Below are 12,253 nucleotides of genomic sequence, written 5' to 3'. Positions count from 1 at the left end.
AAAAGCAAACCAAAGGTGATTAAATCATCCATTCTTATCCTTACCTAAAGTTGAAAATGTATGACAAAGATATGCTGAAACAACTCAAAACTTTTCAGTAAGTCACATTGGCAACACATACAGTCCTCCAGGCTGCCATTGCTTAGTAACACACAAACATTCTTGGAATAAAACATACAGCACTGCTGTTGGATTATCATCCTTTCCACTTATCTAGAAACACCTTTCCCAGCAGCCTTCTCAGCAGATGCTAGTCTAGAAGAGCTGCCACTGCAACTCTTCAGCCCTTCTCAGTCAGGATGTGAAATCCCTGCTATGCTTTTTCCCTGATTTATCTCCATTTCCTTCTTTTCTGCCATGGTCCTCATGCCTGCTGGTGGGAGGATGTGCTTCAGCTACGTAACTGGCTGATGCAGCCTATTTCATCAAATAGAAGGCAGTGCAGGGACCACTGGAAAGACTGCTGGTCTGCAACAGCATTACTGTCATGCAGCATTTATTATAAATGTGTAGGTGAGAAAGAAAAGCATATAGGGGAGGCACAGGCAACATTGAAATCTCACCAGGTGTTCCCCTGCTGTCCATAACGTGGTCCAAAGGTACTGTAAGAGCCATCTGGGTGCTTGTAGTTCAGCTGCCTCTGATAACCTGCATATGGAGAGTTAAAGCAAAATTCAGATGCCAAAGAAAGTCTGCTGAGGGAAGGGGAAACAGAAAAACAGCTGTATCGGTGAAGGCAAAAGAGAGAAGAGTAGGTCAGTCCTATCCTAGCTAATGAGAAGTACCGTTACATCCCCACCTCCACGCACTGCTTGCACTGCATGAGGACAAGCAACACCTGCTGTTCTTCAGAAAGAAGGCAGGACATGTTGATGACAACAGACAAGTCACTGTAGCAGGTCATCTGACAGCTCTGCACTGCATTGCAACCCAAGACAGAGCAGAGAAAAGTGGGTGCAATGATCAGGTACTCTAATGCTTAAGTAACAGAAAACTATAAAGGAAAAACCAGTGAAGGGCCTTGTCAGGCACACAGCAGAGACATCTGTGTATGAGAGAAGCTCTCTTTCCATGTCTGCCCAACATTTGACGGAACCATCCCAGGTAGTATCTGGAAAAAAGCCAAAGCAGAAGCAAAAGCCATGTCCCAGCTCACCGCTCACTAAGTATCCAATGGCCTTGGATTTGACCTCCTCACTCAGCTGCCCTGTCTTGTTCAGGTAGTCCAGGACGTAGATGTTGGGTGCAAACAGGACCATGTTCTGCTCCCCACAGCCAAACGGCATCTGCAGGAGCTGGTGCAGGTTCTGCATGGCAGTGCCCATGATGTCACCTGGGAAGCAGGAAATAGCAGAGGGATATTAATAATACTCAGAGCTGGCTATCAGAATCAGAGGGAGATACTGAATGAGAGAAGCAGAAGATGGCAGAGAAACACAAAAAAAATCTGGATCTATAAAGATCCTTGAATGAAACAGAACATCAAAGAAAATGGAAAAAGGTAAATGAGAGAAAATTTAGGAAACTAGAAGAGAACTCTGAATAAAAGGACATGCAGAAACGGGAAAAGGAAGAGCACAACTGGAAGGGAAGATGCTCAAGACAGAAGAGATGAGACAGGAGTGAGGTGTGCTGGAAACCAGAAGAAAAAGCTGTGAGGTAGGAGGCCAACACAGAGATAAAAACAGCATATGGTTCTTCTGCCAGGCTGCTCACTCACCCAGCACTGAGAAATATGCTCTGCCTGAGTCTTGTACCACATTTGAGGGTAGCAACAGGGAAAACTTCTCTTTCACAGGCACTCCTGAGAGAGAAACAAGTCCCAAACAGCTTCAGTGCAGTCCCAAGGGGAGGGAGACACAGTGAAACAACAGGAACGCTTCCTATTAGAAATGCCCTGACTTCAGTCACTTCGTTTTTCCCTGACTATAAGGCAATCCCTGCATGAAACCAGCCCCAGCCACTGTTAGGCACTGGAGATTTCATGTCTACAACTTTTCCTGGGTGCACTAGAAAACAGGAGACAGCACTTGTAACTCCAGTGTTAGCATACAAGAAAGCAGGGATGCAGTCATGCTAAATCTGTCCTAACTCATACCCTGATGCTTAGCCAGGATGGTCCATTCTCTAGGGCTTTCTTCTCTCTTACATCTCAGGCTCCCAACTGATGGGGCATGTTTTGATTACCTAAAAAAACCAGCCTATCTGGAATATGATAAAGGCAGCACTATCTTCCTCCTCCAGGCACATCCCACCCATCAAACCACACAGGAACAAATGGAAAGGGTGGAGAGAGTGGGCTTTACCTTTCACACAAAGCACAGAGTTCTGAACTGTTTCCTTCTCAACTCCTTCAGGCTTGGGTGGGATGAAGGAAAACAAGAGAGGTGACAAGTTAGTGAGACAGGAAATACAGACAGAGCAATCCTTAACAAGGGCAAAGGGATATGTGAAAAGTGAATGAACTGAAGAAGGAGAGGCAGTCATAAACAATCCCTGAAATACAGAGCTCTGAAATAATAATCTAAGCAAATAAAAGAATATGATCCTAAGTGACAGGTGTTGTATGTGGAGGAAGAGGAGAACACTGCAGGACTATCACATGGATGACCTGCAACTATCGTACACAGCGAAAGATAGTTAACATCCTTGTAACAAAAGGTACTGCAGCATTACAGCAAGTGCTTTTGTTAACAAAAGCTCACAGTAGCTCTGGAAGGCTGTCCTGAGGAGACGCCTGCAGTGCTATTTATCATAAAGCTGTGGATGTTTGTGGGGGGCAGAAATAGACATTATTCTAATAGTTTGCTAATATTATGTTAATAATAGAAAGGGAAGATGTACACTGTAATATCTGGTGACACTACTGATACCATAGAAAATAGTAGGCAAACATTAAGGGGTTTTATGATACAGAGAAAAGCTAAGAACATATAATCTACCTGCCAGATTACCACACCCAGTACAATAAATTAGCATTTTCCTATAAAGGATGTGCAATGCTGCCCTATATAATTTCCTTCTGTACCACATCACATCAGTGACTCTTCTTGCCACAGGCAATGGATAAGCTGTAAAATTCTAACACGTTTTCATGGACCGTTATAATAACTGGAGTTTTGAAGGGACTTCTCTACAGGCATCAAACTCCCACAGGTGCTTGTGAATGCCCGACCTTCATCCTGGTGCCACGCTACGGTAGCATACCAGAACTGCACAACGCTCAGCGTAAGAGGCAGTTTGCTTGGCCACTCAACTGCTGAGAGGCGGCACGTGCTGACTGGCAAACTTACTGGGGGTGTCTCAAAAGGAGGAAAGAGGGTGTAAAGAGAGTGTATTGGAATAGGAGGTGACAGGTAGGAGATAAAGGGAAGGATGGACTGGAGTAGGAGTCCTGCTCCGGTAGGGGATAGGGAAAGTCTAGCATACTGGGAGAAACACTGCACGTCATTATTAAGCTGTAGTCTTTATGCAGCTGTGCCAAAGTATAACAATGATGTAAGACCATCATACTGCCACACTGCATAATGATCCCATAGAATCATAGAGCAGCCCAAGTTACAAGGGACCTTGAAAGATCATCTGGTCCAGCCTTTCATGGGAAAGGGAGCCTAGATGACTTTTTCTAGCATCCTGTCCAATTCCATCACAGCACAGGCTCTAGCCCTAGGAAAGGTCAGTTCTCCCTTCCCACAGCCCACATACCTCCACTAGCAGCTGTCTGATGACCGTGTCCTTCCGCCCTTTCTCAGGGGTCTCCACCACAGCGTTCCCGCAGGGCTGCTGGTTCTGCAGCGCCTCAGTGCTCACCGATAACTCCACCTGTCCTGGAGGGAACAAGGGACACAGGAGTCAGCCAGCCCTGCCAAGCAACAACAGGCAACAGGAGTCACTGCCACGCTTCCAGGAGTTCCAACCTGCAGGCTCACAATGGGGATTTTCTACCACACCTGGGCCCTGCTTCTTTCACACAAGACCATAGCTATCTATATCAGAAGCTATCCTGGAGCAGATGAGCTATACTGCCATGGAAAGGTGACTCTATTTTGATGACTCTTTTACATAACCTGGAACACCACAGTGGTGGACTCACCAGCCCCACTGCTGTTCAGCACACTGCTACCCTGCATGCACGCCACAGCTGCTACCACAGCACCCTGTTGTTAGCATGTGCTAACAGTTTTCACAAAGTGAAAACAAAGTATGAAGATCTCACGGGGCAATCGTCTAATCTCTGGGAGGAATGGAGCTGACAGAGCAGCCCTGCTGGCCAGCAATGTCTCTGGCTTCAGAAGATGCTGTCTAAGGGCTGTAAGGCTTGGTGGTACTGTGTGTGGTGCCAGACACAGTCTTGGTCACTATGAGTCCACCAGCCTTTGCCTCCAAAATAACCCCACATGAGACAGACACTCAGCTGCAGTGCTTCCCAGGAAACTATGTTGCTTTAACATCCATTTATGTTGGGTGCAAACAGGACCATGTTCTTCATTCATTCACACAAGAATGGGAGGAACAGCACAGAGAAACCCTCCCTGCAGTTTTCAGCACCCTGAGACCTTTACCTAGAGATTTGGGAATCACCAGCCAAGCCACAGTTTTCCTCCCATTCTCACAAAGACAATGAGACTCTTCCTCCTTTTCCACTGGAGTAGCCAGGAAATGGGTAGTCTGAGCCAGAGTCACACTGACCTGCCAGTTATAGAGAGAGGCGCAATGAGGAAAGCGTGATTGTAAGAGCTGGGGAGCTAGGAAGCCATAGCAATGGCTATTTCTTCAGTAGCAAAGGAGAAGGGAGCTGGAGTTGTAGGTTTTGCATTTGGACTATATAGGAAGAACAACATAAGAATTTCAGGGTTGAAGGATCTAGGGCTACTCAGAGATAAGATATGAAGGCTAGGTGAAGGCAAAAGGTGTACAAGAAGGTACACAAGTACAGAGAAGGATTTAAAATTTCCTTACCCTGATGCAGGCGGACAGGTAGTTGAATACGGTGGCTTTCAGTGTGAAGGACTCACCACGCACTACAGAGTAGGGCATGGTGAGCTCTACAAAGAAGGGCTGGAAGGCTCTGAGGGACACTGTTGGGGACAAGCCAAAGCCTGTGTCCGCCGAAGTGCAGAATGCATTGGCTTTCCACTCGGTGATGGTGTCAGGGATGGTCACATCTAGATCAGCATTTCCCTCAGAGCTGGTGAAGCACAGAGAGTAAGGACAGGAGGAGGATTTTTATGGCATTTTAGTGACTATCTGTACCCCTTTTGACCCACTGAACAGCACTGCCTGTGTGAATGTTGAGGCACAGTATGTCTGTTACTGAAGGACCACCCCACACCTTCTTCCAGACCCACAACCATTCCTTGGACACACCTAATCATGGCTGAAGGTAATTCCATCTCACAGGATGGCCAAGTAATCTCTGCAAACAGTGAAGGACTTTTTGGCATTGAAAAGACTTGACAAACATGCGGAGATTCATGTTTTCACCTTATAAACCAGTTTTACTAAAAAAGAAACAGCTGGCCCTAAGGTGCTCACCTTGTAGATACTAAACTCCAAATCCAAGTTTCTGGGAAATACTTTCGGACTGTCTCCGTCACTTCTTCACGAGTGCTTGACCTGGCATAAAATCTATCTGACTCAATGCCTGAATGTGATGAGATGGAAAAGAAATGAACTACTGATAATTCCAAACAAGCAAGATCTACATCAGTATCATGCTTCAGTCCGAGAAAGCAGCAACCTATGTGGCAATCAGAAGCTGTGCTGGCAGCAGATGTTTGCTGTGGCTGTAGTGAGCCCTGGTACCAACATCACTGAAGTTTTGGGGTCAGGGCTTATTAGCAAGAGGGGCTAGCCTTCCATTATTTCCATCCCATCAGGACAGCTAGCAATGGAGTATCCCTCTGTTGCACTGTTTTTTGTAGGGTCACTGTGTTGAAAACCACCTCCCTGCCAAAGTTATAGCCTCCTCAAGAACTAGGCTGAAGATGCTCAAGCTAAAAAAATGTAGCTGGAATTTGGGAAGGTTAAAAAAAGACTTTTTGACTAAAACAAAATTTTCGTGTTGAAAAACTATTTCCAATAACATATTCTGAGCTTGGGATTAAATTTGGTAAAAAATAAGCCTTCAGCTGAATTTGGTTTTGAACAACTGGAAAACAAAGATGGGGTGAGTGGGACTTGTTTTGCTTGGCTTTTACAAACAGAAAGAGAAATACACCCAAACAGATAAAGAAGAAAAGTTATTATCTGAATTCTAGTTTTTATCATCTTTACTTTGGCTTAATTAATTTCTGTGTTTGGGTAACAATTGTGTAGCTAGCAAGTATCCATACTACCTGCACAACAGGCACCTCCAGAGTCTGAGAAGGAGTCTCAGGGCATGAGTGAAAGCTGCTACCAGAGCTGTATCACATAGCTGACAGGTGACTTGCTTATATTTACCTGTCACGGTATGTCAGCTTTCTTACTGCTGCTTATTTCAGTTTAAAATAATTTTTAAAAAATTTATCCTGCATCTTAGAAGCTCATGTAAGAAGTTGAAACGGTCTTCAAACTGGACATGTACAAAAGCACAGGTTCTTGTGCCAAGGAAAAACTCCGAATCAGTTATCCAGCTACAATAACACAGATTTTCTAGGATATTCCCCTTAACGTGAGACTCTGGAGGATGATACGACCAATTCTGTTGCCCGAACAGCTACAGTGTAAGAGTTGAGATAGCCCTTAGAAATAGGGTGGGTCCATTTCAGACTGCAATGCATCTTACCATTCTAAGCCCCTAAAGTCTACCAACTTGCCACTGAAAATTTTGTCATCTGGTTTTGATCATACATAAAAACGGGTGAGTCAATGGGGACAAACTGAAAACTATATTGGAGACCCCTTAAGTGATAGCTGGAAGAACAAGTCTACTGTAAAAGCCTAGCGAACAGAGAATTTAGCAGCAGAATAATATCCTGCTCTGCCAGAGTATTTGAAAACTACCCGGTTCTGCTGACTTCTAATACGGAGTTATCAAAGCTTGTCTGTAGACCTTCACAGTGCAGCAAAAGAGATAAGCCCTACACTCATGCAGAAGCTGAAATCTGTGAACCCACCAATTCAGTACTACTTCCAAGGGTTCAGTTCAAAACCCAAGCTCTTGTTGAAGTATTCAGACCAAAATACAGACAGGATATCTGTTCAGAACAGAGGTGACAACAAAACTCAGTTCCTTTACCGCTTGTCCTCATTTCATACATAGGTGGTCCAGACATGGCTGAAGGTGATGCAAGGCCGGCTGCTGCAGGTATGTAATTCTCAGTGCTGCAATACCAAGGTTTCCTCACCTTGGTATTTGTGAAAAACTTTAAACCCATTTCCTATGGGAGAGAAACCCAACATGTTTTTTTGTAACTGATTCCTATTGAGGTTTACACAGCAGACCTGACATTAGTATTATGCTGCCTTGAAAGGAGAAGCTGTTACTGTCTGTGGGCTGGACCTTGAGATGACCCCCCTCAGCCTTGGGTCTGGGTGCCTGAATGGCTCAGAGACACCAAAGGGTAGACCCCCTCTGTTTCTAGGGTACTGGTTCCAGTCCAATTCCAGCCCAGGGATCAGGATGAGCCAGAGAGTAAATAATAGAGTTTTCTCTCTGGAAGGAAACATCTGTGGCTACAATGCAGCTCAAGGACATATTGATTTATTTGAGGTCACTGTAATGGCACAGGATTATTTACCTCCCACAAGAACCTCATTCCAAATCAACCTCAAAGCTTTTCCTTTAAGAAGAAAACTTTGAGACTGATTCCTTTTCCACCAAGTATAGAGCAAAGCTGGCAAGACAGGTGAAGCTTATGACTCACCGAACTTGCCTCTGGATAGAAATTAGTGTTGGATTATTCCAATTCATAAACCCTTCCCTTGCTGCGCTGCATCATGCCACAAAAGGCTTAAGTATTCTCAGTCCTCCCTCTCCACTCCCTAACCATGCAAGAGGGCTATACCTTTAGGATGCTATAAGTGTCCTCTTCATTTGTCTCCACTACGGGAGAATAGGTGATCCCATTCAGAACTATCTTCTTCAAGGGGATGCAATTCTCCAGGGGCTCCTCCAAGAGCATGTCTGGACCATGGTGATAGTTACGCAGTTCCTTCACTGGCAGCAAGTTATACACCTAGGCAGAAAGAGCCAGGGTATTTGGCATTTTCAATGTCCACTGTCACAAAACACAACTGAGGGATTTGGTTGCAAGCACCAGAACAGTCACATCACTGCACATACATCCATATTGCTGTGGTCCTCCTTGTGGTGGGAGCAATGGGGAATTTGGGAGTCAGAGATACTTCCTCTTTTGTTACTGACAGCATGTTACTCTGGTTATTATGGCCTAAATATATAAAAAATGACACTGGCCAGCCCATCTGCAGTATTTTGTCCGTACGCAGGGATTGTTGTTTGCAGCTTGGCATGAAAGGAATAAAAACCTGGAAGTGTCAACTTCCAGATGTTACTCCAAGAAAGTTAATCCATGGCTGGAGAGAATAACTGAAAAATTATGATCAAGCACACAACAGTGTTTGGCTCTGGCCAAGAGAAGCAGTTCCCTTGAAAGAGTTTCCCAATTGCCATCCCTACAGTTGCACAAAACCCGTAAGAAACAGCTGCTGCCCAGTTCTCATCTTTTTGCCCGTTGGAGGAAGACGAGGAACAGTGCAGGGCAGCTTTCCTGTGCCAGCACTGACAAGAAGGACTGTTCACTGTTTCCACCCCAGCACTGGGCTGCACTTGCTTTGACCAGCCTCTGACTTGCTCCACAGACTAAGCACTTACAGAGCTGGGTGACAGGTCAGCTTCTGGCTTCATGAGAAGAACACTCTTGTCCACAGCACGGACAGCGCAGAGGGAGTTTGGAGAGGCTCTGAACAGCAAGTGAGCATCAGAGGAAGGCAGGCCTTCAGAAGGAGAGAAGCTTAAGTCCACCTGTAGCCACAGGAAAAGCTATGTCACAGGTGCCCTACCCCTGCAGGACTTTTCCCTCCAGTTGAGTGCATTGGTTCTAACCTTACACATAGATACACACACCCCCTCCCCCCACTCCCTCTGTGCTGCTGCACAGCGGGGTTGCCTTCCTGCAATGCCAGGAGTCAGCACTAACGCTCTTGGCAACTTCAAGCATCACAATTGTTCATAAATTTTTAAGGCAGTTTTGAGTTTCATGGCCACCGTGAATGTGATGAGATAATCCTACATTGTGGCTAGATCTCTTCAGGCAGCTGGGCATGGTCTTGAACGAGGCCCAGCCTCTGTACTGCACCCAGATATTGTATGTGGAGAAAAAACAGGGTTGCAAAGACCTTGCTTAGCAGATTTTTTTGGTAACATGAGAAGCAGTGATGCCCTGGAGCAATACTGCAGTATCTACTGGCTGGTAATGATTCTGAAGAACCAGCCTGTTGGCTGAGACCTGCCAGACTTGTGTGACTTCTCCAAAACTTAACTCACAACTCTAATGATCCTGTACCAACCTCTGTCCTGGAAGCTCTTGCTAGCAGAAGTTGTTGTCATAACCATCCCACATGATTTTGTCATACTATGGCTGACCTGCATAAATCTTCCCTTTCCTCACAATGCAAACCCTCCCCTAACATGCAACGATCAAAGCATCCTGAGAGTAAACATGTTGCCTGACAAAGCAGCATCAGCTGCCAGTCTCCCTCATGTCCCAACAAGACCAAAGCATGCCTTCTGCTGACATCCTCCACCTCTCCCGCGGTGGACTCGTGATCTTCAGACTGCAAAACCAATATTCTTCAGGAAATGGCAGAACAGGGGCTGTAGCAAACTTGCTACTACGAAACTGCCTAGCATAGATATAGCCCAAAGTCTGTCCTATTCTGTCTGACAGCAGCTTTGGATGCGGGATGCTTTCAGAAAGGAAAGCATATCTAAGCGTGTAAATCACTTGGTACTTGCCTTGCACCCAGACCTTAATGTATGTTAACGACCTTTAACATATGAACAAAATTCAGGTGACCAAGCTCCTACAGGGACATCAGTCTCAAGAACTCATTTAGCTGGGATTTTAGCAGGGCAAAGGACTGTCTTTAGCAGCATCCTGTCTACTGTTCTGAAGTCCCAACAGGAATTTTTGAGGTTGTTCTCTTCTTAGGGATGCATCAGTCTGCTCTTCTGCATAAGGAATAAGTGAGGTTATAAGAGAACAGTCCCCATGCTCACAGAAAGAAGGCTTTATTGTTCTGCACTCTTTCAGTTTCACAACTGCTATTGAAGCACCACTGTGTGTTTCTCAGCAAGTTCAAAGCAAGGTTTATCTCCCTTTGTATACAGTGGAAATGAAAATGACAGGATGAGCGGGAGCTGAAAGATCTCACAAGTATTAGCTTTGTCCACTGGATTGTGGCTGTGTTTTATTTTTGCTCTGTTATCCCGCAAGCAGCTACCTCATTGCTGTAACATGTTTTTGTGAAAAGGAGTGAAATACATGTGTTTCAGTATGACAAAATACATGTAGCCCCATTTTTTCTTGCCCAGGACCATCTGTGAGATCAGTGGCTGTGACTAGTTGCTAAGAGGGGTTTTACCAGTGTAGACCCTGCTAGCACCTTTTTTCCAACAGCTGATCTCCTCCAAGCTCACACAAACCAGTAGGCAGTGAAGCTACCTAGAACAATTGATAGATGGCTTGTCCAGTGTTAGTTCAGTGTAAGTAATTCTAAAGAAATTAGCTTAGCCAGGATAAATCTAAATAAGTGAGCTTGACCACAACTGCAGTCCAATGGCTGCTCCCTCAAGAAACACACACTTACCTTATTGTTGAAACACTTTTCTACATTGAACTTGGTTGAATCAGCAATCACCTCCCTGCTAGGGGCAGTGGTGTAGACAAGCACTTGGGCCACTGGAGCAATATCAGCTTGCACAGGCAGCTGTAGCAAGAAGACCCCACTGGCTAGCAAACAAAACAAAAGCAAAAAATTAAGGTACAGGAAGCCTGCTCTTGAGCAGCCAAAATTCTAGTTTTGACTTCATTCTAAACTTTGCCCTAGGCATGATGAAACTCCAGGCCTCCAAGTACGATTAACTGGTGCTCACAGAGATGCGTAAGTCTTACTGTCTGGCTGAAAAGGCCTGTTTCAAGTCCTGTTTTCCAGTGCCTGAGCATGCTGAATTTTGGTTCAGCTTCTAAAAACAGACCATCAGGCTGTGTCTTCTAGGAACACTGGAGTCCCAGAAATGCAGTGTCAGAAGAAGAGACAGCTGGCACAGGGGATTAGAGCAAATCTGTGCAAAGCCTAAATGAAGGCAGAGAAAAGAAAGCTCAAAATCTTCCCATATCTTAGGGAACATGTAGATGTGGATCCCTCCATTTATATGGAAGCAGCCTGTATGTCTGCCACAGTTGCCTAGCCTCCCAGGATAGCGACAATTTGGCAGGGGAGAGGAACTCACCACTTTCCTGGTCCAAATCCAGAATGTGGGTGCCTGATTGCTTAATGATTCCCTTGGCCGTCACCTGAACAGAAGGAGAAACTCAGCTGTGACTGAGGTTACGCATGAGCCAAACCTTGAAGAAGGGGAACCTGAGAGGAGAGCAGCTGAGCTGTGTCTGCTGCTCCACCCTGCTCAGCTGCTTTCTGTCTCCCTGTGGCAGAATCCCAGGGCTCGCCCAGGGGGCAATGAGACATCTTAACTCTTCTGCTCCTAACCCAGACCTTCCTTTTTGTGGAAAAAGAGCATATGAAAGATGATGGGGAAAGCATTTAAAGCCTGCTGACAGAAACCACAGTTTCCATCTCCAGCCCCCGTACAATTACCAGTGACAACCTCATTGCATGGCAGGTGCAAGCTTACCAGGTAGTAAAAGACAAATTTCTTCTGCTCTCCTATGGCCTCTGGAGTAAGGATATAGTGTACCCGGACCTCTGTGGAGGAGCCACAGCTTAGTGTCTCAGACTTGGGCTCAATTTTGAGGAAGCTCTTACTAGGAGAGTAAAAGCGCTTCAGCTGGAGATAGCCTTCTTCATAACGTGGAACAACCCAGGAACGATCATAGCAGTAGGGGTGTGTTTTATGAGTTGCCTGGAAAAGAAGAAAATACACACATAGATCCTCAAATGCAGATGGCTGAACTGGAGCCAAAATTCATGGCCTCATATTAAAGGTACGGTATTTTTTACATTAAAGCAACAAGGTAGTCTACAAAAAAAAAACAAAACCCATGAGTTTGGAAGATGCAAGACAGGG

The 12,253-nt window shown here is 45.4% G+C and overlaps 1 protein-coding gene across 2 annotated transcripts in view; it reads right to left on the bottom strand.

Annotated features, from left to right (window-relative positions):
• Positions 1-12,253, bottom strand: part of A2M (alpha-2-macroglobulin) — a 30,751-nt gene that overhangs the window by 7,770 nt on the left and 10,728 nt on the right. For both annotated transcript variants that reach the window (XM_040595057.1, XM_040595056.1), the window contains exons 12-25: positions 11,861-12,088; positions 11,459-11,522; positions 10,816-10,958; positions 8,819-8,968; positions 7,992-8,162; positions 7,223-7,364; positions 5,536-5,644; positions 4,960-5,188; positions 4,563-4,689; positions 3,706-3,827; positions 2,307-2,358; positions 1,721-1,804; positions 1,157-1,333; positions 564-648 (exon numbers count right to left, since the gene is read on the bottom strand). In XM_040595057.1, the coding sequence (XP_040450991.1) occupies positions 564-648; positions 1,157-1,333; positions 1,721-1,804; positions 2,307-2,358; positions 3,706-3,827; positions 4,563-4,689; positions 4,960-5,188; positions 5,536-5,644; positions 7,223-7,364; positions 7,992-8,162; positions 8,819-8,968; positions 10,816-10,958; positions 11,459-11,522; positions 11,861-12,088 (1,883 nt within the window). The remainder of the gene's footprint in view (positions 1-563; positions 649-1,156; positions 1,334-1,720; positions 1,805-2,306; positions 2,359-3,705; positions 3,828-4,562; positions 4,690-4,959; positions 5,189-5,535; positions 5,645-7,222; positions 7,365-7,991; positions 8,163-8,818; positions 8,969-10,815; positions 10,959-11,458; positions 11,523-11,860; positions 12,089-12,253) is intronic.

This window comes from Falco naumanni, chromosome 5, assembly GCF_017639655.2.
Source record: "Falco naumanni isolate bFalNau1 chromosome 5, bFalNau1.pat, whole genome shotgun sequence".
In the NCBI taxonomy this organism is placed as follows: domain Eukaryota; kingdom Metazoa; phylum Chordata; class Aves; order Falconiformes; family Falconidae; genus Falco; species Falco naumanni.
The sequence above is the reverse complement of the archived record's forward strand: the minus strand, read 5'-3'. Positions and strand labels throughout refer to the sequence as shown.